General features: G+C 45.2%; 1 protein-coding gene across 3 annotated transcripts; it reads left to right on the top strand.

Moving 5' to 3' along the window:
- Positions 1-5,790: 5,790 nt before the first annotated feature.
- Positions 5,791-9,793, top strand: LOC100382268 (Calmodulin-binding protein 60 G). Of its 3 annotated transcripts, XM_035963116.1 has the most exons (11): positions 5,791-5,925; positions 6,018-6,135; positions 6,465-6,526; positions 6,632-6,772; positions 7,095-7,579; positions 7,697-7,857; positions 7,975-8,172; positions 8,409-8,648; positions 8,729-8,944; positions 9,044-9,122; positions 9,210-9,793. In XM_035963116.1, exons 5-11 carry the CDS (start codon positions 7,135-7,137, stop codon positions 9,494-9,496), a joined length of 1,626 nt encoding a protein of 541 aa, XP_035819009.1. In that variant the 5' UTR covers positions 5,791-5,925; positions 6,018-6,135; positions 6,465-6,526; positions 6,632-6,772; positions 7,095-7,134; the 3' UTR covers positions 9,497-9,793. The 3 variants fall into 3 exon arrangements, with proteins under 3 accessions (XP_035819009.1, NP_001168490.1, XP_020400725.1); NM_001175019.1 differs by lacking the exon at positions 6,632-6,772 and having other exon boundaries at positions 5,828-5,925; positions 9,210-9,742; XM_020545136.3 differs by lacking the exons at positions 5,791-5,925; positions 6,018-6,135; positions 6,632-6,772 and adding an exon at positions 6,285-6,357 and having other exon boundaries at positions 9,210-9,780.
- The last annotated feature ends 17,242 nt before the right edge of the window (positions 9,794-27,035 follow it).

Genomic DNA, 27,035 nt, shown 5'->3' with positions numbered 1-27,035 from the left:
CTTAGCAATTAAATTTTCATTTTCTACTTTAAGGCTAGCAAGAGAAATGTTTAATTCTTCAATCCTAGCAAGCAAATCATCATTATTATCTCTAGGATTGGGAATTGAAACATTACAAACATGTGAATCAACCTTAGTATTTAAACTAGCATTTTCATGTCTAAGGTTGTTAATCATCTCATGGCAAGTGCTTAGCTCACTAGATAGTTTTTGACATTTTTCTACTTCTAGAGCATAAGCATTTTTAACCTTAACATGTTTCTTGTTTTCTTTAATTAGACAGTCCTCTTGGGAATCCAAAAGGTCATCCTTTTCATGAATAGCACTAATTAATTCATTTAATTTTTCTTTTTGTTCCATGTTAAGATTGGCAAAAAGGGTACGCAAGTTATCCTCCTCATCACTAGCATTATCATCACTAGAGGTTTCATATTTAGTGGAGGATCTTGATTTTACCTTCTTTTTGCCGTCCTTTGCCATGAGGCACTTGTGGCCGACGTTGGGGAAGAGGAGTCCCTTGGTGACGGCGATGTTGGCGGCGTCCTCATCGTCGGAGGAGTCGCTTGAGCTTTCGTCGGAGTCCCACTCCCGACAAACGTGGGCATCGCCGCCCTTCTTCTTGTAGTACCTCTTCTTTTCTCTCCTCTTGCCCTTCTTGTCGTTATCCCTGTCACTGTCACTTGATAATGGACATTTTGCAATAAAGTGACCGGGCTTACCACACTTGTAGCAAACTTTCTTGGAGCGGGACTTGTAGTCTTTCCCTCTCCTTTGCTTGAGGATTTGGCGGAAGCTCTTGATGACGAGCGCCATTTCCTCATTGTCAAGCTTGGAGGCGTCTATTGGTTGTCGACTTGGAGTAGACTCCTCCTTCTTTTCTTCCGTCGCCTTGAATGCGACGGGTTGAGCTTCGGATGTAGATGGATCATCAAGCTCGTTGATCTTCCTCGAGCCTTCGATCATGCACTCAAAACTTACAAAATGCCCGATTACTTCCTCGGGGGTCATTTTAGTATATCTTGGATTACCACGAATTAATTGAACTTGAGTAGGGTTAAGGAAAATAAGAGATCTTAGAATAACCTTAACCACTTCATGGTCATCCCACTTTACGCTCCCGAGGTTGCGCACTTGGTTTACCAAGGTCTTGAGCCGGTTGTACATGTGTTGTGGCTCCTCTCCTTTGCGAAGCCGGAACCGACCGAGCTCCCCCTCGATCGTTTCCCGCTTGGTGATCTTGGTGAGCTCGTCTCCCTCGTGCGCGGTTTTGAGCACATCCCAAACCTCCTTGGCACTCTTCAACCCTTGTACTTTGTTATACTCCTCTCTACTTAGTGAGGCGAGGAGTATTGTTGTCGCTTGAGAGTTGAAGTGCTCGATTTGGGCCACCTCATCCTCATCATAGTCTTCATCCCCTACGGATGGTACCTGTGCACCAAACTCAACAACATCCCATATACTTTTGTGGAGCGAGATTAGATGAAATCGCATTAAATCGCTCCACCTAGCGTAATCTTCACCATCAAAAGTTGGTGGTTTGCCTAATGGGACGGAAAGTAAAGGTGTATGTTTGGAAATGCGAGGGTAGCGTAGGGGGATCTTACTATACTTCTTGCGCTCTTGGCGCTTAGAAGTGACGGATGCCGCGTCGGAGCCGGAGGTGGATGCCGATGAAGAATCGGTCTCGTAGTAGACCACCTTCCTCATTCTTTTCTTCTTGTCCCCACTCCGATGCGGCTTGTGGGAAGAAGATTTTTCCTTCTTCTCTTTGTGGTGAGAAGAAGATTTCTTCTCCTTCCCTTTGTTGGAGGAGATCTTCTTCTTCTCCTTCCTCTTGGTGCGGGACTCTTCCGATGAAGTGCTCCCGTGGCTTGTAGTGGGCTTTTCGCCAGTCTCCATCTCCTTCTTGGCGTGATCTCCCGACATCACTTCGAGCGGTTAGGCTCTAATGAAGCACCGCCTCTAATACCAATTGAAAGTCACCTAGAGGGGGGGTGAATAGGGCGAAACTGAAATTTACAAATATAAACACAACTACAAGCCGGGTTAGCGTTAGTAATAAAGAAACGAGTCCGCGAGAGAGGGTGGAAAACAAATCGCAAGCAAATGAAGAGTGTGACACGCGGATTTGTTTTATCGAGGTTCGGTTCTCGCAAACCTACTCCCCGTTGAGGAGGCCACAAAGGCCGGGTCTCTTTCAACCCTTCCCTCTCTCAAACGATCCACGGATCGAGTGAGCTTTCTCTTCTCAATCACTTGGAACACAAAGTTCCCACAAGGACCACCACAAGATTGGTGTCTCTTGCCTCAATTACAAGTGAGTTTGATTGCCAAGAAAAGATCAAGAAAGAAGAAAGCAATCCAAGCGCAAGAGCTCGAAAGAACACAAGCAAATCACTCTCTCTAATCACTATGGCGTTGTGTGGAATTTGGAGAGGATTTGATCTCTTTGGTGTGTCTAGAATTGAATGCTAGAGCTCTTGTAGTAGTTGGGAAGTGGAAAACTTGGATGCAATGAATGGTGGGGTGGTTGGGGTATTTATAGCCCCAACCACCAAAAGTGGCCGTTGGGAGGCTATCTGCTTGATGGCGCACCGGACAGTCCGGTGCACACCGGACAGTCCGGTGCCCCTGCCACGTCATCACTGTCGTTGGATTCTGACCGTTGGAGCTTCTGACTTGTGGGCCCGCCTGGGTGTCCGGTGCACACCGGACATGTACTGTTTGCTGTCCGGTGTGCCAGTATGGGCACGCCTGACTTCTGCGCGCGCTGCGCGCGCATTTATTGCGCCGCAGGTAGCCGTTGGCGCCGACTAGCCGTTGCTCTGGAGTCGCACCGGACAGTCCGGTGCACACCGGACAGTCCGGTGAATTATAGCGGACTAGCCGTTGGAGTTTTCCCGAAGCTGGCGAGTTCCTGAGGCCGCTCCTTCTTGGCGCACCGGACACTGTCCGGTGTACACCGGACAGTCCGGTGAATTATAGCGCGAGTGCCTCTGGAAATTCCCGAAGGTGGCGAGTTTGAGTTGGAGTCCTCTGGTGCACCGGACACTGTCCGGTGGTGCACCGGACACTGTCCGGTGTACACCGGACAGTCCGGTGCTCCCAGACCAGAGGGCCTTCGGTTCCCACTTTGCTCCTTTGTTGAATCCAAAACTTAGTCTTTTTATTGGCTGAGTGTGAACCTTTTACACCTGTATAATCTATATACTTGGGCAAACTAGTTAGTCCAATTATTTGTGTTGGGCAATTCAACCTCCAAAATTAATTAGGGACTAGGTGTAAGCCTAATTCCCTTTCACTTGTAGTTGTGCTTAAGTTTATAAATTTCAGATTCGCCCTATTCACCCCCCCTCTAGGCGACTTTCAGTTTCTTCATGCTTTCTTGTAAGTTTTGTATTACTAATGTGTGACCATTGTTTATGTAGTAGTGAAACAAAGAGGAGGTTGGAATCCAGGACTTGAGAGATCTCTTGTTGATATTCTCCATGAATTTAAAGATAGTGGGTATAGAGGTGACAATGGTTGGAACTCTGAAGGGTGGAATAGGATGGTTAAGGAGTTTCACGTGAGGAACAAGTATGTCTCCTTTACAAAGGCTCAGATTCAGGATAAAGAAGGTCAGTTGAAGAGAGACTAGAAGATGCTCAAAGCAGCAAAGCAACATAACGGGTCAACCTGGAATGAGAAAAGGAATATGGTTGAAGGACCACCAGCTTTGTGGGAGAATCTCATGGTGGTAAGTTGATTTCTTGAAATTCAGTTATCAAATTAGTTATGTGGGAGAATCTCATATTTGATTAACGTTTTCTTTAATTATGCAGACATTTCCTAAAATCAAGAAGTTTAACAACAACAAGGCAACCTTCACACTCTTTGATGCTTTAGGAGAGCTTTATGATGGTAAGTTTCCAAACATGCATGATTCTAGTAGCTTTATGTTGGTGCTATAGCTGTAGCTTTGTTTAGTAGGTGATGTTGATGGATTTCCTTGTATTAGTTAACTGTCGGTCAGTTCATATTTCCTTGTTATTATGTAGGACACTTGGCTGAAGGGACTTGGAGTCGCACTTCTCTCGAGGCACTGCAAGAGGAAGAACCGAATGAGCAACTCCAGGATGCAGAAAATGGGCCACAAGGCTTTGATCTGAATGTTGTTCATGATGTAGATGATGAAGTTGATGATGCACTCACTGAAAGGAATGAAGATGTGCTTCAAGGAAGGGCTAATATTTTGTCACGAGATGAAGAAAGTGGACAACGAAGACCTGTTGCATCAAGAAACAAACAAGAAAAGGAACCAAAGAAGCCTAGAAAGAGTGACAACATAGAAAATATGATGAACAAATACCTAGAAATGAGGAGCAAGCAAGTAGAATATGAATCTGCAAGAGAAAAGGAAGCAAGAGAAAAGGAGGCAAGAGAAATGGAGGTAACTCAAAGTGATGATTTCTCCATCAAAAGGTGCATATCAGTTATAAACACAATAGAAGAAGTGACCAAATTGGAGAAGGCAAAAGCATATTCAATCTTCGCCAAGAGCAAAGAGAATAGAGAAACTTTCATATGTGCTTGTGAAGCAGATCAAGAATCAGCTTTGATTTGGCTAAGAAATGAGATGTCTTAGCAGCTTTGATATGGACATTATTGGGAAGTCAAACATGTGTTAATGTGAGTTGCTGTCAATCAAGTGAATTGCTAAAGTGTATTGTCGAGTATTGGGAAGTCAAACTTTGATATCTTAGCAGCTTTGAATTGCTATTCTTAGCAGCTTTTTATGTCTTATCAACTTTGTTATGTGTATTGTCAAGTATTGGGAAGACAACTTCGTATGTGTGACCATTGTTATTACCGCATTTGCTTATGTAGTTGATTCTTATGTTACTGTTTTTTTGGCAAGTATGCGCGAACAATTGCAGATCTTTTTATTATTACTGTATGTATCTTTGTATGTATGTACACCATTGTTTCTTGGTTGTTAATATGTGTATGTATGTGCAAGTGCATTGGAAACAAAGCTGAGCAGTTATCCTGACCAAAACTGGAGCTGGCCGAAACTGGGACTGGGCAGCAGCTATGCTGGCCGAAACTGGGGAGCAACAACCCAGTCAAAGCGAACAGCCTTCACTGTAGCACCAATTTTTATTTTATTCCAGAGCTAATTTTTTTCCTGGCCAATGTTGAGTGAAACATCCTGATTCACCTTTTTGGCCCTGGAATAAAAACATGCCTGTCTTCGATACGTCTTCGATACGGAACAAAGAACGGGGCCTTATGCATTCACGCGGGGAATTATTGGCGGTATTAAAATGTTGAACCAAACAGCTCCTCGGATCTAGATTATACAGACACTGTATAAATTAATGTAAATGCATCATTGCAAACATAGACGCTAGGCTGAGACTCGAAATCGAGAATAGGTGAATAAATGTTTCTTTTTTTTCTGAATAAAAAACGCATTGTCTGAGCCTCCCTTCATAAACTCAAACTGTACATTCAGCTTCCAAACCACACCACGTCCGACAGTTCATCCTAAGGACTTGTTCTTTTCTGATTAAAAATAAATAAAAAAGAATTAATTTCTTTTAATCTCGTCCGATCTCACGTGGAACGGACAAACCGTTGACACTTCCAAGTCTTGTCAAACCGCAGAAAGTTTCAGACGCACGACTTTCATTGGCAGGCCGGCTGGAACAGCGGAACGCAGGAAGATTCCCAGCTCGTTCCTGCCACTTTCCCGCCATCTTCTCGCCCGGCATCTATAACAGCGCGTACTCCTCCCGTTGCTTTGTTCTTGTTCATCACCCGTCTTCCCCCAATGGCTCCGCCTTCCTCCGCCAGGCGCTTCCCATGGTCAGGGACGACCGACGACACTGGCGGCAGCGAGCTCTCCCTGCCCCGCAGGCGCTGGCAGTCAGTTGGGCTGTGAGTTTGGTTTTAGCCTCCTTGATTGATCATGTGATGTTTGCATGCTTGGTTCTGAGCTGATTAGGATGTCGCTGGTTGGTTAACTGCAGGCAGGTTAGGAGAACGAGGAGGAAGCCGACGGAGGGGCTGTTTGGATTCAGACGGATCATGGAGGCGGAGTTCATGGGCATGTTCCTCCCGGTCTTTGGGTCGATGCTTCGGAGAGTGGTGAGGACTTGGTCAGACTAAGCTCCTTTTTTTAAAAAGAAAAAAGAAAAAAAAACTTTTCTTGAGATCCGGATCTAGTCTATTTTGCTATTTTCGGGTGTTTTAATTGCTACTAGTATTTTCTCGGTTGATTTTCGATAGTGTTTTTAGGTACAAATTGCAAAATCTGATGAGATCTGTTGAAGGAACCGCTTTTGGAGCGAATTTTCAGATCAAAGAAAAGTTCAGTTTTTATTCTTAGTCTGCTGTATTCTGAGGAATTATCTCAGTAGAATTCTAGTTTGTGTTAGCATCACTGTATTCTGACTTCTGACATTTTCTTATCTCAGGTCTCAGAGGAGGTAGAGAAAGCAATGTTCAGACAATTCAGTGCACAACCAGCACCTCGAAGGTAAGACATATAATAGTTTCCCCTCGTATGAACGAATCAAGAAGAAAAGTGTGTTTTTTAAACAACAAAAAATATTTCTTAGACATTTTATATTTCATTCTGCAGTTATAGATGTACAGAAAGTACGAAGCACAAAAGCCCGGCCCGAAGCACGTTTTTTGGCTCGGTCCGGCCCGCTCTTTTATATGAGCCCGGGTCGGCCCGGTACGAATAAGCGGGCTGGACCTGGATAGAAAACTAAGCATGGTGGGCTAGCTCGGCACGACCCGTTTACTTCTAGGCCCGTTAAACCTGATTTTTTGCACTAAATCGTGCTTACCGGCCCGTTTAACCCGTTTTGCCCGCTTTTTCTGTGCTTATCGGGTCGGCCCACCCCGTTTAGACCGGCAGCGGGCCGTACTTGGACAAGGGAACAAGCCCGCGGGCTTAGACGAACGGCCCGGTTTTCTAATTGTGCCTAGCGGGTCAGACCCAAAATAGGTTGGGCTTCACCGGGCCCGGGCCGGGCGGCCCGTTTAGCCATCTCTATATGCAATCAACTCAACCGTTCCTTTTCATCCATCTGTAGGTTACTGGTGGACAGGAATCAGCACCCTCGGTATCAGCTGATGTTCTTGAATGGACTGAGACCCGTTTACACAATGACAAAGCTAGAACCAGATGACGGAAAGGCGCTGAAGGTAGCTGTAGTCGAAAGGCTCGAAAACGGTCGGACGGACATCGTCAGATACGGCCCTCTTTCTTCTGCTAGGGTTGAAGTCGTAGCTCTCCATGGCAACTTCAACGCTAAAGACGAGGAATCCTGGAGCCCTGAGGAGTTTCAGAAGCACATCGTGTCCGGTCGAGAGAAAAGCGCCCAGCTCCTCACTGGCAACCTGGCACTCAAGCTCAGTGGAGGCGAGGCTGTCCTTGAGAATGCAACCTTCACCGATAACTCCAGCTTCACCAGCACCAAGATGTTCAGGCTGGGGCTGAGGCTTGTCGGTTCTTCTGGAGAGAGAGTTCTCGAAGGTGTCACCAAGCCTTTTCGCGTGAAAGAGCGCAGGGTAGAAGGTATGCGGCTCTTTTTTTTTTCTTGCCAAGCATTCAGATTCAGTATTTTTCAGAAACATCAATCTCTGGTTGGAGGCTTGGAGCTCAGAGTTAGACACCATCTGACCTTTGTTGTAGGATTCGAAAAGCACTACCCTCCAATGCTGGACGACGAAGTGTGGCGTTTGAAAAAGATTGGTAAAATCGGCGCTTACCACCAGGCATTGTCAGACAATGGAATCGATTCGGTGCAAGAGTTCTTACGGGCTTACATGAAGGATGAACAGAAGCTCATAAAGGTAAAGGCTCTACAGCTACAGATGTCTTCCGTTAATGAATACCAGCTGAGCTGAGGTTCCTGAACATGTTCAACATGGTGGACTGATACAAGGTCTCTTTGGCTTTCCTACATCCAGATTTTCAACAAGATGCCACAGTCGACATGGAAATCCATCGTAGAGCACGCCATGACGTGCAGAGTTGGCGACAGTCTTTACCTCTACGAAGCTCAGGACAAGGATGCGGGTCTTTTCTTTGATGAGTTATACCAGCTCGTTGGGGCGAAGTTTGGTGACTGTTACAAGCCCATTGACCAGCTTAATGAAATAGAGAAGGTGCGGTCTCCTTCACCTGTTTCAGAACTAGGGATTGTAAAATGGTTCTAAATTTTACGCTATAAAGTTTAAGAATCAGATCAAATTAGAACCAAACTCTATTTCTATTCATTTTTTAGCTAGAATTATTTAAGAGCTCTAACAAATTGTGAAGAGAGATTTGGATCGTGATCCATTACCACCACGGAGAATTTCTCTTTATTATTCTAATTATTTTTTGTGCTTCTCGTGAACAGAATCTAGTGGAAGCCCTGAAGCATGGGGCCTACCAGAATATAGATGGCCTGCAGCCTAACTACAAGATGGTGAACAACTACCCTGTGCTCAGCAGTTTCCCTGCTGCTCAGGGTACTTCCCTGTTTAGCGCTCTTCATCCAAATCAGCAGGCACTCAGCTATGGTGACAGCTCGACTGGTGTAGGGTTTGGAACAAGGCCTTCAAGGGAGACTTTCAACACATCCCTTGGATCCAGTAATGTAAGTATTTAGATGCTGGTAATAGTAGTGGCATGTACACCAGGTATCTAAGATATTTGTTATCATCAATCTGCAAACAGGAGCCACAAACTTCCAACTATATGGAGTTAAGACATGAGCAAACAATAAACAGGGTTCTACCATATGATCCAAGCAATGGAACCTTGTTACCCAGACCGAGAATCACCCAGTTGCAGATACCAAACTCTGAGAGAACATTTTTTGGTCCTCCTGCTGTTATTCCAAACAACATTCTGGTTGGTCACGGTGTTGCGCTCTCTGAAGGATCACACAGTGTAAGCCATTTTTTTTAATCTAATTCGAAACCGATGAATTCACTGTCAGCACTGGTTACGTTTGACTGACCCAAACCCCAACTCCTTTCGTGCCTGCAGGGTTTTCCTGTCCACAGTTTATCGTCTACGGATGTGGTCATGTCACTGATGCAATCCCCATTCCAGCTTCCGACAAACAGTAAGCGCATTGACATAAATTTTTTTCCGCGGCAGCTGTTTTGGCAAGACCGGTGCTCACGTTCTTTGGATTGGATGGCATCTGCAGGTGACCATTCTGAACAGCAATGCAATGGTCAAACATCAACGCAGTTACAACAGTTTGTCACTGGATGCCAGCCATCAAGAACAAACAGTTTCGACTTGAACTCGTGCGACGAACTCATACAGAACTTCATTTCCCAGATTTCTAACAGTGGAGGGGCATCTACGCCACTTTCACCCCGCAAATGGGTCAAGATCAGAGCTGCGTTGAAGCTGGCATCTGTAGGGAGGCTCTCAAGGAGGGGTCCGCATTGCAACCCACCAAGGCCAAGGCTTGTACCGATACCATGAGCACTCTTAAGAGGCATCGATAGTTTTTTTTTTTTGTAAAATATACAATCTAGGATCAAAGATCCATCAAGATATTGAACTCTATAGTATTGTTAAATAGATACTCCAGAGAAATCTGTTTAACTTGGAGTAGAATGGATGTTGTCGAACAATTAGGTATTTGCACGTAAAGGAGCTAGTAGTAGTACTTTACATTTATAAGTTTAGGGTATTTGCATGCTGAAGAATCCATGTATCTTTGTTACTAACTATGAAAGTATGAATTCAGGATAATGTAGAGCCTATATCGTTTCTTCATCTCTGTTAGAAATTGAGATTTCACACATATTGCATAGACGATGGATACATATATAGACCCGAGGAATCCTAACTCTAATGGACTGGCAACGCATACCTACGCATACATAGATAATATAGAAACATACATTCTAACATTCCCTCAATCACAACAGGAGCACCGCAAACGATGAAACTGTAGAAGAAGCCGATGAGCTAAAATCAACCCTCTCCTTCCACAATCGTAGCATCGTAAGGGTGCAAATGTTGTGGCTGAAGTAGAGAACGGTGTGCACTCCATGTAGATGATAGCCCCTGGATAACAAGTTAGCCGAAGTCGAGGTAGTCGTGGTCATAGCTGACGAGGGAGGCGCTAGTCCAAAGGCATCGTGGCGAGCAGACGATAGCGCTAAGTTTAGTTGTGTCCTCCATCGAAAAGGAAAGAACTCTGAATGACATACCAAAATGAGAGGGTGGTGCATCATGGAGGGTGGAGGACGATGCAGACGTGAGCAAGCTGGACGAAGAGAAGCAGGCACGAGTGGCTTCACCGTCGGGAGGGCGATAGATCCGACCAGCAAGGCCCGTCTTGGGAAGGGGCAGGGTGGGTAGCCACCTAGGCCCTCCCGAGGCTACGGGGGCCAAGTAAAGTATGTATAGTATTATCTCGGTTCTTGAATATTTGCCGTTGGCTAATTTATTTTTAAACTAAAACGTGACAAATAAAAAAAGAACAGATGAAGTATATGAGAGCTAATCCACGTAGCCAACAAACCAAACAATGAACGGACGTGGCGCGCTGTTGCCACCGTCGACCTTTGTTGGCGTGTATTTGATACGATCTATGGTGCTCCGTCCTCACGGCAAGATGGCAAGGCAATCTGTACGATTCCTACTCCCTTCATTAGTTACTAGGTATGTGCCCGTGCCTTGCAACGGCACAACAAAATATTCAGCAAAACGTTAGTACACAACGATTACATAGAAACGAACAACAATTATATTATCACCGACTTTAATATCTTAAAAATTGTTGGCTAACAAATACAGTGTTAGAGAAACTCCAAAAGAACGTGTAAACTAACTCCAAAACAGATATTAGTCAAGAATAATAGTTTTTCTTACTCCAACAGCTCCCTCATTCTTCCCCCAAAAAATTAGCGTCCCGCATCCACAGCCTCCTCTCCCTCATATTTTGGTGTGTTCTATCCCTACCCAATCCATTCTTCAACGTATCAGATCATCCACGGCCTCACAACGACTGTACAGATTACGCCACATGTCCCATTTAAAGGAACTGTTGGAGTAGCCATCATAATTCACTCTTAAAATTTGTTAGCTTGCTCTTAATAATCAATTTTTGGGGTAAAATTTTTAACATCCTTTTCGAGTTGCTCTTACCCTTATATGATTAGTGGCAGCGGCAAGAACACATCTGAGAGTAGCCATGAAGTGAAACTATTTTGGTACTTCTCTAACAAAACAGAAATATCTGAAGTTACATAATCTGACATGACAGGTAACATGACTCATGAAAAGGATGAACAAAAATATGCTCCTCCCAAGCCAAGCACGCTCTCTCTCTCCTTACGACCAGAGTCCATCTCATCCAGATCCAGTCGAGCCTAATGAAATCTTCCAACTCCATCGGCGTTGCGGTGTTGTCTTGCGCAGTGGGCATGAACACTAAGAAGAGTGAGGTCAACCTAGATGCCTCTTGTGATACACAGAACTCCGAACCACCTACAATAAAGCGTGTGAAAGAAAGAATAAGATGAAACCAAAAACAAGGTAAATGCATGTAGTTCTTTTTTCAACCAGCTTTGTTCCATGGCTCACACTTTCTAGAATAGACTGCAATGAAAAGTAAAATAACAATATTCAAGTTAGCAACAAATATTTGAATTGTCAAGCATCAATATATCCTCTCATAACAGCAACTGATAACATAACCAAGTAGCACCAATACATAAATTAAGAATCCAAAATTACATGTTCAGAATGGTTAGAGGCAGAACACAAAAAGGATATATTTCCTTATATATACATCAACACATGCAAACAACACGAAGCTCCTTGGAACGTGATATAAGAGAAAAAAACTGAAAACTCTCTAGCGGTGTCAGGAGCATGCTCTCCCCCACTTCCTTCCCAATCTCCCTCGCCCTGGCCAAACACTGCGTTTCACATAGCTTGCAAGGGGTTGATGTCTGAAATCTGAAAGACAATAACAGTATACCAGGTGGCTGACTATTATGGGAACAACTAGAGTTCAGTTACTGGAAGTGTCTGCAGAAATACGTACAAACCAGTCAGAACCAAGAGCTACCTGTGCACCTGAAAGGGAAATGTGCCCTTGGGCCATTTCTAAGTATTTTGGTGATTGAGTGCCAACACAAGTGCTTAAGTGTGAATTTATGCTCATGGATGAACAAAGTGCAAATCAAGAGTAAAGGTATGTTTCTAAGCCTTAGTACATTGGTTTTATGTACTAATATACTTGTCTAAGTGTCAGAAACAGAAAGAAGAAGAAAAGAAAAGAGGTGAAAAAGACTTGGCTGTGTACAGCCAAGACTCAGCTCAGTCTGGCACACCGGACTGTCCGGTGGTACACCGGACTGTCCGGTGGTGCACCGGACAGTGTTCGGTGCGCCAGGCTGACTCGGCGTGAAGAGGCCGCTCTCGGGAATTCGCCGACGGCGTACGGCTAAAATTCACCGGACTGTCCGGTGTGCACCGGACTGTCCGGTGAGCCAACGGTCGGCCGAGCCAACGGTCGGCCGAGCCAACGGTCGGCCGCGGAATCTGCGCGCGACACGTGGCCGGGCCAACGGTCGGAAGGGGGCACCGGACTGTCCGGTGTGCACCGGACATGTCCGGTGCGCCAACGGCTCCCAGATCTGCAACGGTCGGCTGCGCTGTTTAAGGAAAGAAATCGGGCACCGGACAGTGTCCGGTGTGCACCGGACTGTCCGGTGCACCCGACGACAGAAGGCAAGATTAGCCTTCCAGATTTGCTCTCAACGGCTCCTAGCTGCCTTGGGGCTATAAAAGGGACCCCTAGGCGCATGGAGGAGACACACCCAAGCAACCTAAGAGCATTCTTGATCATCCACACTCAGTCTTTGCGCATTCGTTTGTCATTCCTAGTGATTTGAGCTCCGTTCTAGTGAGAACTTTGAGATAGTCTTTTGAGCTCGATTCTTGGCCGTGTGTGTGCGCATTTTGTTGTGGATTTGTGTGTGTTGCTTCCCTCCCTTACTTCGTATTTCTTTGTGAATCTCAAGTGTAAGGGCGAGAGACTCCAAGTTGTGGAGATTCCTCGCAAACGGGATATTGAAAGGCAAAGCAAAACACCGTGGTATTCAAGTTGGTCTTTGGACCGCTTGAGAGGGGTTGATTGCAACCCTCGTCCGTTGGGACGCCACAACGTGGAGTAGGCAAGCATTGGTCTTGGCCGAACCACGGGATAAACCACTGTGTCATCTCTGTGTTTGATCTCTTGTGGTATTGTGTTTTGTTGAGACTCCTCTCTAGCCACTTGGCGATTATTGTGCTAACACTTAACAAGTTTTTGTGGCTATAAGTTTAAGTTTCAAAGGATCACCTATTCACCCCCCCCTCTAGGTGCTCTCAATTGGTATCAGAGTCGTTCTCTTCAAGAAGGGACTAATCGCCCGAAGAGATGGATCCTAAGGGGAAGGGAATCGTGATCAACGACAAGGAGAAGGAGTCCTTCGTCAACGAGCCCAAAGATGACAAGCCTACCGACTCCGGCTCGGGCCATAGACGGAAGGAAGGGAAGAAGAAGAAGACAAGGCGCATCAAGGAGATCGTCTACTACGACGACAGCGACGAATCTTCCTCTTCCCAAAAGGACAACGACGACAACGACTATGACAAACAAAAGACGGTTAACTCAAACTTTTCTTTTGATTATTCGCGCATTCCGCATAACTCAAATGCTCATTTGCTCCCCATTCCACTTGGCAAGCCTCCTCACTTTGATGGATAGGACTACGGATTTTGGAGTCACAAAATGCGTACTCACCTATTTTCTCTCCATCCAAGCATTTGGGAGATTGTGGAAAGTGGAATGAAATTTGATAGCTCGGATAGTCCTTCGTTTATTAATGAACAGATCCATAAAAATGCACAAGCTACTACTATGTTGCTAGCCTCTTTGTGCAGGGACGAGTATCACAAGGTAAGCGGCTTGGACAATGCCAAGCAGATTTGGGACACCCTCAAGATCTCTCATGAGGGGAATGATGTCACCTTACTCACCAAAATGGAGTTGGTGGAGGGCGAGCTCGGACGATTCGCGATGATAAGGGGCGAGGAGCCGACACAAACATACAACCGACTTAAGATCCTTATCAACAAAATAAGGAGCTACGGAAGCACGCGTTGGACAGATCACGACGTCGTCCGCCTAATGCTAAGGTCATTTACCGTTCTTGATCCTCACTTGGTGAACAACATTCGTGAAAATCCTAGGTACATCAAGATGTCGCCCGAAGAAATTCTTGGAAAATTTGTAAGCGGGCGAATGATGATCAAGGAGGCGAGGTACGTGGACGACGCATTAAATGGACCAATCCATGAGCCTCAACCCATTGCTCTCAAGGCAACAAGGAGCAAGGAGGCGCTACCCAGCAAGGTGGCGCAAATTGAGGCGGCCGGTCTTAATGATGAAGAGATGGCCCTCATCATCAAAAGATTCAAGACGGCACTAAAGGGTCGCAAGGGACAGCCAAGCAAGACTAAGACCAAGGGAAAGCGATCATGCTTCAAATGCGGTAAGCTTGGTCATTTTATTGCTAACTGTCCCGACAATGATAGTGACCAGGAACACGGGAGCAAGAGGGAAAAGAAGAAGCATTACAAGAAGGCCAAGGGCGAGGCACATATCGGAAAGGAGTGGGATTCGGATTGCTCCTCCTCCGACTCCGACAATGAAGGACTCGCCGCCACTGCCTTCAACAAGTCATCCCTCTTCCCCAACGAGCGTCACACATGCCTTATGGCAAGGGAGAAGAAGGTATGTAATCAAAACAATGTCACTTATGATTCTTCCAGTGATGATGAGTCTAGTGATGATGAAATAGATTACTCTAGTTTGTTCAAGGGATTGGATAGAACTAAAGTAGATAAAATTAATGAATTGATTGATGCCTTGAATGAAAAAGATAGACTCTTAGAAAAACAAGAGGACCTTTTGTATGAAGAGCATGACAAATTTGTAGAGGCACAAAAATCTTATGCTTTAGAAGTTAAAAGAAATGAAGTGCTTTCTAGTGAACTATCTTCTTGTCATGAAACCATTGCTACTTTAAAGAGTGTTAATGATGACTTAAATGCTAAACTAGAAGTAGCTAGTAAATCTAATTCTTGTGTAGAACATGTTGAGATTTGCTCTAGGTCTCTCAATTCGATGTTGATGCTTGTAGTGATCATTTAATTTCAATTTCCAAATTAACTGAGGAATTGGCTAGTCTTAATGCCCAACTTAAGACTAGCAAGAATGAATTTGATAAACTAAAATTTGCAAGGGATGCCTACACGATCGGTAGACACCCCTCAATTAAGGATGGACTTGGCTTCAAGAGAGAAGCCAAGAACTTAACAAGCCATAAGGCTCCCATTCCCGCCAAGGAGAAAGGGAAGGCCCCTATGGCTAGTAGGGTGCAAAAGAACCATGCATTTATGTACCATGATAAGAGACAAACTAGAAATGCTTATAGGAGTTACAATGCTTATGATGATTTTGATTCTCATGACATGTTTGCTTCCAGTTCTTTCTATGTGCATGATAGAAATGTTGGTAGGAGAAATGCTGGTCACAATATGCCTAGGAGAAATGTTGTTAATGTTCCTAGGAAAGTAGTGAATGAACCTTCTACAATTTATTGTGCTTTAAATGCTTCCTTTGCTATTTGTAGAAAGGATAGGAAAATAGTCGCTAGGAAGTTAGGGGCAAAATGCAAGGGAGACAAAACTTGCATTTGGGTCCCTAAGGATATTTGCACTAACCTTGTAGGACCCAACATGAGTTGGGTACCTAAGACCCAAGCCTAAATTTGCCTTGCAGGTTTATGCATCCGGGGGTTCAAGCTGGATTATCGACAGCGGATGCACAAACCATATGACGGAGGAGAAGAAGATGTTCACCTCCTACGTCAAGAATAAGGATTCCCAAGATTCAATTATATTCGGTGATGGGAATCAGGGCAAGGTAAAAGGGTTAGGTAAAATTGCAATTTCTAATGAGCACTCTATCTCTAATGTGTTTTTAGTAGAGTCTCTTGGATATAATTTGCTATCGGTTAGTCAATTATGCAATATGGGATATAACTGTCTATTTACAAATGTAGATGTGTCTGTCTTTAGAAGAAGTGATGGTTCACTAGCTTTTAAGGGTGTATTAGACGACAAACTTTATTTAGTTGATTTTGCAAAAGAAGAGGCCGGTCTAGATGCATGCTTAATAGCTAAGACTAGCATGGGCTGGCTGTGGCATCGCCGCTTAGCACATGTGGGGATGAAGAACCTTCACAAGCTTCTAAAGGGAGAACACGTGATAGGATTGACTAACGTACAATTCGAAAAAGATAGACCTTGTGCAGCTTGTCAAGCAGGTAAACAAGTGGGAGGAGCACATCACAGCAAGAATGTGATGACCACGTCAAGACCTCTGGAGCTGCTGCATATGGACCTCTTCGGACCCGTCGCCTATCTGAGCATAGGAGGAAGTAAGTATGGTCTAGTTATTGTTGATGACTTTTCCCGCTTCACTTGGGTGTTCTTTTTGCAGGATAAGTCTGAAACCCAAGGGACCCTCAAGCGCTTCCTCAGGAGAGCTCAAAACGAGTTTGAGCTCAAGGTGAAGAAGATAAGGAGCGACAACGGGTCCGAGTTCAAGAACCTTCAAGTGGAGGAGTTCCTTGAGGAGGAGGGGATCAAGCACGAGTTCTCCGCTCCCTACACACCACAACAAAATGGTGTGGTAGAGAGGAAGAACAGGACGCTAATCGATATGGCAAGGACGATGCTTGGAGAATTCAAGACCCCCGAGTGCTTTTGGTCGGAAGCCGTGAACACGGCTTGCCACGCCATCAACAGGGTCTACCTTCATCGCCTCCTCAAGAAGACTTCGTATGAGCTACTAACCGGTAACAAACCCAATGTATCTTACTTTCGTGTATTTGGGAGCAAGTGCTACATTCTAGTGAAGAAGGGTAGAAATTCTAAATTTGCTCCCAAAGCTGTAGAAGGGTTTTTGTTAGGTTATGACTCAAATACAAAGGCATATAGAGTCTTCAACAAATCATCGGGTTTGGTTGAAGTCTCTAGCGACGTTGTATTTGATGAGACTAATGGCTCTCCAAGAGAGCAAGTTGTTGATCTTGATGATGTAGATGAAGAAGATGTTCCAACGGCCGCGATACGCACCATGACGATTGGAGATGTACGGCCTCAGGAAAAATTGGAGCAAGATCAACCTTCTTCCTCAACTATGGTGCATCCCCCAACTCAAGACGATGAACAGGTTCATCAACAGGAGGCGTGTGATCAAGGGGGAGCACAAGATGATCATGTGATGGAGGAAGAAGCGCAACCGGCACCTCCAACCCAAGTTCGAACGATGATTCAAAGGGATCATCCCGTCGACCAAATTCTGGGTGATATTAGCAAGGGAGTAACTACTCGATCTCGATTAGTTAATTTTTGTGAACATTACTCCTTTGTCTCTTCTATTGAGCCTTTCAGGGTAGAAGAGGCCTTGCTAGATCCGGACTGGGTGTTGGCCATGCAAGAGGAGCTCAACAACTTCAAGAGGAATGAAGTTTGGACGCTGGTGCCTCGTCCTAAGCAAAATGTTGTGGGAACCAAGTGGGTGTTCCGCAACAAACAAGACGAGCACGGAGTGGTGACAAGGAACAAGGCTCGACTTGTGGCAAAAGGTTATGCCCAAGTCGCAGGTTTGGACTTTGAGGAGACTTTTGCTCCTGTGGCTAGGCTAGAGTCCATTCGTATCTTGCTAGCATATGCCGCTCACCATTCTTTCAGGTTGTTCCAAATGGATGTGAAGAGCGCTTTCCTCAACGGGCCAATAAAGGAGGAGGTGTACGTAGAGCAACCCCCTGGCTTCGAGGATGAACGGTACCCCGACCACGTGTGTAAGCTCTCTAAGGCGCTCTATGGACTTAAGCAAGCCCCAAGAGCATGGTATGAATGCCTAAGAGACTTCTTAATTGCTAATGCTTTCAAGGTTGGGAAAGCCGATCCAACTCTTTTCACTAAGACATGTGATGGTGATTTGTTTGTGTGCCAAATTTATGTCGATGACATAATATTTGGTTCTACTAATAAAAAGTCTTGTGAAGAGTTTAGCAGGGTGATGACGCAGAAATTCGAGATGTCAATGATGGGCGAGTTGAACTACTTCCTTGGATTCCAAGTGAAGCAACTCAAGGACGGCACCTTCATCTCCCAAACGAAGTACACGCAAGATCTGCTGAAGCGGTTTGGGATGAAGGACGCCAAGCCCGCAAAGACTCCGATGGGGACCGACGGACACACCGACCTCAACAAAGGAGGTAAGTCAGTTGATCAAAAAGCATACCGGTCAATGATAGGGTCTTTACTTTATTTATGTGCTAGTAGACCGGACATTATGCTTAGCGTATGCATGTGTGCTAGATTTCAATCCGATCCTAAGGAGTGTCACTTAGTGGCGGTGAAGCGAATTCTTAGATATTTGGTTGCTACGCCTTGCTTCGGGCTCTGGTATCCAAAGGGGTCTACCTTTGACTTGGTTGGATACACAGACTCCGACTATGCTGGATGTAAGGTCGATAGGAAGAGTACATCGGGGACGTGCCAATTCTTAGGAAGGTCCCTGGTGTCGTGGAACTCTAAGAAACAAACCTCTGTTGCCCTATCCACCGCTGAGGCCGAGTACGTTGCCGCAGGACAGTGTTGCGCGCAACTACTTTGGATGAGGCAAACCCTCAGAGACTTTGGCTACAATCTGAGCAAAGTTCCACTACTATGTGATAATGAGAGTGCTATCCGCATGGCGGAAAATCCTGTTGAACACAGCCGCACAAAGCACATAGACATCCGGCATCACTTTTTGAGAGACCACCAGCAAAAGGGAGATATCGAAGTGTTTCATGTTAGCACCGAGAACCAGCTAGCCGATATCTTTACCAAGCCTCTAGATGAGAAGACCTTTTGCAGGCTGCGTAGTGAGCTAAATGTCTTAGATTCGCGGAACTTGGATTGAATTTTAGCATACATGTGTTTATGCCTTTGATCATGTTCATTCTGCATTTTGTTGCTTATTGTGGTGCTCAAGTTGTACAAACACTCCCTGGACCTCACAAGTCCGTTGCAAAGTGATGCACATGTTTAGGGGGAGATGTGTTACAACTTGACCCTTTGAGACTAACCATATGCTTGAGTTTGCTTGATTTAGTCTCGAAGGAGAATTGAAAGGGAAAAGGTGGACTTGGACCATAAAAGACTTCCACTGCAATCCGATGAGAGGGTAACTTATTCCAAGTCCATCTCATGAACTCTTATTGCTATTTGCTCTTAATTGAGGATTTTGGTGAGGCAATGGGGTTAAAGGGCCAAGATTGATCCTGTTTTGGTGCTTGATGCCAAAGGGGGAGAAAATAAAGGCCAAAGCAATAAATGGATCAGCTACCACTTGAGAGATTTGAAAATAGTAGAGTAGAGTTTTTGGTTTGTCAAAACTCTTTCATTGTCTCTTTTGTCAAAAGTTGGCTTCTTGTGGGGAGAAGTAGTGATTATGGGTAAAAGGGGAAGTTTTTGAAATCTTTGATCAATCTCTTTTGGAATGACTCTCTTTATGCTTCAACTTGTGTGTTTGACTTAGAGATAGAGATTTGAGTTTGATTTGCAAAAACAAACCAAGTGGTGGCAAAGGATGATCCATATATGCCAAAATTGAATAAAACTCAAATTTATTTTTATTTGAAGTGATATTACACTTGTTCTAGTTGCTTTATGTTGTGTTGGCATAAATCACCAAAAAGGGGGAGATTGAAAGGGAAATGTGCCCTTGGGCCATTTCTAAGTATTTTGGTGATTGAGTGCCAACACAAGTGCTTAAGTGTGAATTTATGCTCATGGATGAACAAAGTGCAAATCAAGAGTAAAGGTATGTTTCTAAGCCTTAGTACATTGGTTTTATGTACTAATATACTTGTCTAAGTGTCAGAAACAGAAAGAAGAAGAAAAGAAAAGAGGTGAAAAAGACTTGGCTGTGTACAGCCAAGACTCAGCTCAGTCTGGCACACCGGACTGTCCGGTGGTGCACCGGACAGTGTCCGGTGCGCCAGGCTGACTCGGCGTGAAGAGGCCGCTCTCGGGAATTCGCCGACGGCGTACGGCTAAAATTCACCGGACTGTCCGGTGTGCACCGGACTGTCCGGTGAGCCAACGGTCGGCCGAGCCAACGGTCGGCCGCGGAATCTGCGCGCGACACGTGGCCGGGCCAACGGTCGGAAGGGGGCACCGGACTGTCCGGTGTGCACCGGACATGTCCGGTGCGCCAACGGCTCCCAGATCTGCAATGGTCGGCTGCGCTGTTTAAGGAAAGAAATCGGGCACCGGACTGTCCGGTGCACCCGACGACAGAAGGCAAGATTGGCCTTCCAGATTTGCTCTCAACGGCTCCTAGCTGCCTTGGGGCTATAAAAGGGACCCCTAGGCGCATGGAGGAGACACACCCAAGCAACCTAAGAGCATTCTTGATCATCCACACTCAGTCTTTGCGCATTCGTTTGTCATTCCTAGTGATTTGAGCTCCGTTCTAGTGAGAACTTTGAGATAGTCTTTTGAGCTCGATTCTTGGCCGTGTGTGTGCGCATTTTGTTGTGGATTTGTGTGTGTTGCTTCCCTCCCTTACTTCGTATTTCTTTGTGAATCTCAAGTGTAAGGGCGAGAGACTCCAAGTTGTGGAGATTCCTCGCAAACGGGATATTGAAAGGCAAAGCAAAACACCGTGGTATTCAAGTTGGTCTTTGGACCGCTTGAGAGGGGTTGATTGCAACCCTCGTCCGTTGGGACGCCACAACGTGGAGTAGGCAAGCATTGGTCTTGGCCGAACCACAGGATAAACCACTGTGTCATCTCTGTGTTTGATCTCTTGTGGTATTGTGTTTTGTTGAGACTCCTCTCTAGCCACTTGGCGATTATTGTGCTAACACTTAACAAGTTTTTGTGGCTATAAGTTTAAGTTTCAAAGGATCACCTATTCACCCCCCCTCTAGGTGCTCTCAGCACCGCCATCTAACAGTGATTGAAATGTGTAGGAGCTTCGCTCAGCCCTTTCCACCCTAATCTTGCTTCCAGCACGGTTGGCATCATCTAATAGATGGTCTGGCTGTCAAAAGTAAAGGAGATACTTGAACTTGGAGATTTTTAAAAGGAATTTAGAAAAGGGTTTTCAATTCACAATCTGTTTTGTAAAGCATAAAGACAAATACACAGTAGCAATGGAATGAAATATTTGGCCTGCACGGATGCAATGATACCATGCTTGCCAAAGCGGTTTGTTGCGCCTGGAGCCAGATGTTGAGCATGCTCAATCTGATTCCATATGCAAATTTTCGATACAGATTCTAATTGTTTTACTTTGATGCTGCAATGCATTACCTATTTGTCCCCTGTAGATTTTCAATCTCGGCTATAAACCGAGCGAAGCAACAGACTCCATTACCACACATCTAAAAAACAAAAAAATAATGGATGAAACTTTACTCTATGGGAACAATTCAGATTAACAGACTGTATTAAACATTTTCTGATTGTCCATAACCTAGAGATAAAAAAGGAAGCAACATAGTGAGATATTTATATCTACTTTTCTTTAGTAGTGCAAAAAAGATATATATATCTTGTTCGTTTGTTTAGGATTGAAAACATGATATCACTTCAATTGTTTAACAGCCAGAACATAGCTGGTCATATAAATATAATAAACATTTTGTTGGATTGGAAACACGATGACACTTCAATTGATTAACAACCATTCAATACACAAAACTTATAGATCAGAATTTAATAAAACATAGCCCCGGTCCATGTTAGAGAGTGAGACATGTATGGTATACATACTGAAAATCTGGTATGCTTGTGAAATAGTGAATATAATAAAGATACACTAAGTGACCTAAAATACTTTGATGATGCTTAGATTGGTAGATGTCCCGATCTATAGCTAGGCAAATTATAAGAGCTCAAGCTACCAAGTTGATTTGAAGGCTGAAATCTGCATCTAAAAGTATTTGAAGAACCTCACAAGTCACAACTACACAACTACATTTTCCCTCCTTTTGCATTAACAAGCTCACATGGTAAACCTGCACCGACTTGGCAACAGAGACTGGAAAGCGGTAACCCTCAAGTGCCATCGCACTATGACAGCCTCAAAGATAACATTTACAACCGTGCTATAGAATTCAGTATAATGATGAAATGGTGGAGACACACGCACCTCTGGTTCGCTGCCATCAGAGTTGAAGATCCTCATGGTGTAGTCGACACCATTGACCCCGGGCATGACGAAGATAACATCGTCGGCGCCAATGCCGAAGTTTCAGTCGCACAACTTCGCGGCCTCCTCGGGCGTCACCTTCGGCACCGACGAATCCCTGTTGTCCACCTACGGATTGAAACATGAACAAGCAAACAAAACTTAAGTGTCTTCAGTAGCAGAGCTTTCAAAAATCAGAACATCACTGATTGCATAAATTCTCGATGTGGGGTCACCACCCAAATGAACACTACACGACGCGGAATAGTTGAAGAGAGTTGGGAAACAAAAACAGTCGCACCATTATGAAATCATTGTCGAGGCCCTGGTATTTGACAAAGAGGAGAGCACGCTCCGACTCGTGGTGCTCGAGAAATGAGGTGGCGGCGCCGGACCTGGGGGCGGACACTGCCATAGAGGCGACGACGCGGCGTGGAGCAGCGGGGACCCCGCATAGCGGAAGGCGCACGCGACCGCGGGATGGAGCGATAGGGTTGGGGACGACGATGGAGATTGCGACCAGCAACATAATTTCAGTAGCTGAAGAGATTAAAAATACAACTTGTAGGAACCAGTTTCAGTTTCCAGTCTTACAATAAATAAGGAGAGCTAAACTATGACATGGCTATTAAGCATATTTGATGTTCATACCCAAAACTGACAATATGATAAGGAACACAAAGGCGACCAATAGAATATACCTTGTTGATCAGGCCATCATCAATCACCGAACCACTTATGCTCTTGAACAGCTCAAATAGAGCCTCAACCTCACTAACGCTAACTACAGAAGCAAAACAAAAGCACGTACTTAGCTAGATCTAGTGAGGGAAATTTAGAAATTATAGAAAACGCAAGAATCATGCAGCATGCATCCAATGCTCCTACACAGATATCTATCCTAGTACACTACACCATATCTAAACGAAACATTTGGCATCTCCAATCCCATTCCAACAACGGCAATCATTGAAAACTAAATAAGAAAAAAAAGAACTCACGCGGGTAGCTCGTATGCGTATGGCAAGGAATGGGATTGGCGAACTCACAGGCGGTCTGGGAGGCGAGGTGCACGGGGTCCTTGTAGCTAGGGTGTTGCTGCTTCGCCATGGAATGGAAGCACCCCATCACCGCGGCGGGGCGTTTCCTAGAGCCGACCCAACCACTCAAACCAACCAATCCGCTAGCCCAGCCACCCACGCTTCCGCTTAGAAATGGCCGCCCCGCTCGCAGCTGTCTTCGCCGTGGAGTCGCGGCCCCGGAGGAGGCGAGGGAGTGAGGGACACGAGGGCAGCGGCGGCAAGTGGATCTGACCCGTCGAGGCGGGGTCGGACGACGGAGACCGAGGGTTTCGTATGGCAGCAGAGGGAGTCGAGATGGGCCGACGGCGAGCAGGAGGGCACGGACCTCGTGCGATGGGGGAGACGGAGAGAGATGGGAGCAGATCTCGCAGGGTTGGTTGTGGAGAGGGTAGGGTGTGTGGGATGGAGTAGGGACGCGGGGTAAGAAAGCCTTACAGTGAGAGAAGCTCTAGGCGGCAATGGTCGAGACCTCTAGGCGGCGATCTTTCCAGACTCCAGGCTTTCCTCAAGCCCCCTCCGAGCTCCGCCTGTGCCGTGCTTCTTCCCTCCAGCGGCGGCCTGCTCGTGCCCCTGTGAACTCTCCTCCGCCCTGCGAGGATTTGGTGGTGTTGATGGCGCGGTGTCGACCGAGGATTTGGTGGCGCTGATGGCGGGGCGGGTTTGGGCATGAGCAAGGGCGCGTGGGGGAGGAAGAACGTGGGGCAGAACCGTGGTGCACTTTTGAGTGGACGCCTACAATAGCTTCATATAGAGTAGTAGTGAAATGTTATTTTATTGTTATGGTTAAAACTTGCTTATATCCCAATCCCATCAACCACAATCCTACCACTATCAGGGTTCACCAAACCGTTTCACATGCGAAAACCGCCCCTCGCTGGTAATGGTAAAACTGACCGGTTTGCGCAATCCAAATTAAACCTTTTCTGTACAGGTTTACTGATGGAAAACTGTTGTTAAATCAGTTAAAACCGTCAGTTTTTTGCCCAAAATAACTGTATTTTAAGCTTACTACAGAAAAAACGAAAAAAACGACAAGGTTCATTTGTATTTTACTTAATTCATGTTGCACGGTAAACATTAATTGATCCACACAACATATATTCACGAAAATGACATATAACATGCATATGCAACCACAATTTTCAATTCTCATGTAGCAAACAATCATCGAACTTTGCAATACTCAAATACAAGTTCTTTTAGAGTTCTCCCACGACATAGGTCAATATTTTTCACAATACTCACGTATTAAGCTCGAGTCATAGTGATAGTACTCAAGCATGTGTAGAAGGATTGAGATATGGGCTCATTCCGTATACATAATCCTATACAAACGGTATGAGAAAAACAAAAACGACAAATAAATATTTATCGATAAAGAAAAAATAACACACTGGTCTGCTTGTAGTTATATGTGCATGCATCTGGAATACTTGCGCTTCTATGTGTGAGATGCTCCTTCAAACGGGTATCACCCCCTCCGCTCTTTGTTTCTCTATAATACTTGCACTTGAAACCCGTGCCAACCTTCTCTCCATACTCCCAGACTATGTCTGACATGTCTCTTATAAGAACAATATATAGTTGACATAAAACATGTAATTAAAATATAAAACATGTCATGTATAAACAGTTAAACACTAACAATGTCTGGGCAATAAACTAGCACTTAAACTAGGGAACATAGCACCTAACAGTAAATCATCTTCACATATAGCATATAACAATAAACAAGACTAATATGCCTAAATTGGTCACTAAATGCCTAAACTAGAACTTAATTTTGGCATTAAATCCGGTTTTCTGCCAAAAAATGCCAGTTTACCGAGCCAATAGGGCGGTTTACCGGTGGTTTTCATTTTTTTATAAATAAAATTCAAAATTTTAAATTTGGAATGAATTTTGAAAAAAATATGGTGATTAACCGGTACCGCCCCCGGTCGGTTTACCGCCGGTTTTGTAAACCTTGACCACTACTAGACATCCTTGGATTGGATATATTTAATTCGTCGTGCGTTCCTATTGCTGCTGATTCTGGCCGTAGAAATTGTGTTTTCAAAATTTTGCTCTGTTATATGTTTCCCCCTCCATAGCCGTGTATTATTATACTTAAATATCTTAATATTTGTATTTTTTTATTCTTAAAGACTAATGATTAGTCATTGATATATTTTATATAGGGGCCTCTATTTTTTGCCCGCCCTGACCGGGCCACCACAGGATCAGCCTAGGATCCGACGAAGGTAGCTAGACCACGAGCAACACTGATGTGACTTGGAGACGCGCAACAGCAGCCTCGTTCTTCGGAGGGGTCAACGGTCGATAGGGCGACGCAACAAAAAGGACAACAACATCCTTGAGGACCTTCTTTCTTCTTCCCTCGTCCGGTCGTCGAGGAGCCCCGCCAGGAAGGCCGACAACAACACACGTCTTCATCGATCAGGGTGGCCGTGCCAGCCTTCGGCCAGGGTAGGGGCGGTGGAACAAAATGGATAGCGATGGATCCGACTGGAAAGGCCGCGACAACAACGGATCCACCCATGAAGACGGCGGATGTGGTCGGGAAGGCCATGGAGTGACGATCCAGCCATAGCGGCGATGAAGAAGTGGGTGCGGTAGGGTGGGTCTAGCCAGATAGGGGTTGCACCAGATCTAGACAGGCAGGGGAGCGACACCGACGACAGGAGAAGCTTGAAGGGGCTGCACGGGAGTCGGATCTACAGCCCTGGGAGATTTGAGGAGCGACGGCCGGCACAAGGAGGCTCGAGCCAGGGACAAGAAAGATCTGAGGCTCAGGGAGTGAACTAGGCAGGGGTAGCGGCGGTCGTGCGACACGCGTGGCTGGCCACGCGCGACTGCCCCATAGCGACGCTTGCCCGCTCGCTCGCGTGGCGGGTAGCGACGATCGAGAGTCGCGCCGGCTCTTCCGTGGGGAGGTGGCGGCGGTCGATGCCTGCAAAACGTGATGGAAGGGGCGAGGATGCCAGGGCCACAAGGGCCATGGTCGACATCGGCTCTACTGCTGCCAACGATGAGTTAGGGGAGGCGGGGCTGGAGGCAGAGGGGTGGGGGTGGTGGCGCCCCCGAGAGTGAATGACAGACCTCCCGAGGACGGTGGCGCAGAAGTAGGTGGTGGCCTCTCGCCTCTTGAGCCGAAGGGAGGGAAGAGGGGAAGAGAGAGAAAACTAGCTCTATACCATGTTAGAAATTGAGATTTCACACATAATTGCATAAAGGATGGTTACATATATTTAAACCAAGGGGAACTCTAATTCTAATGGTCGGCAGCCAAACAGTGGTGCCAACATACCTACGTATACATGGATAATATATGAACATACTCTAACAATCTCTTTTACAGTTTATTTTGTTAAAAAAGGTGACTACTAATAAAGTTGTAATTAAGGGATGTTTGGTTTCCCTAACTAGAAATTTAGTTCGTGTCATATAACGCACATCAAATGTTTGAATATTAATTATAAGTATTAAATATAAATTTAATTGGTTTTAATAGATTCGTCTTATCTTTTAGTCTTCATTTGTGTAATTAGTTTTATAATTAAACTATATTTAATATTCAGAATTACCATTCAAACATTCAATT

This window comes from Zea mays, chromosome 10 (genome assembly GCF_902167145.1).
Source record: "Zea mays cultivar B73 chromosome 10, Zm-B73-REFERENCE-NAM-5.0, whole genome shotgun sequence".
Classification (NCBI taxonomy): Eukaryota; Viridiplantae; Streptophyta; class Magnoliopsida; order Poales; family Poaceae; genus Zea; species Zea mays.
Note: the sequence above shows the minus strand (reverse complement) of the source record. Positions and strands in the feature narration are given on the sequence as shown.

What these genes read in the sequence shown, in the direction of transcription:
- LOC100382268 (NM_001175019.1), top strand. Translation starts at nt 6,076, where the DNA reads ATGGAGGCGGAGTTCATGGGCATGTTCCTCCCGGTCTTTGGGTCGATG. An exon ending in TCTCTGAAGGATCACACAGT is followed by an intron (nt 8,945 to 9,043) that starts GTAAGCCATTTT and finishes TCGTGCCTGCAG; the next exon opens with GGTTTTCCTGTCCACAGTTT. An exon ending in ATTCCAGCTTCCGACAAACA is followed by an intron (nt 9,123 to 9,209) that starts GTAAGCGCATTG and finishes TGGCATCTGCAG; the next exon opens with GTGACCATTCTGAACAGCAA.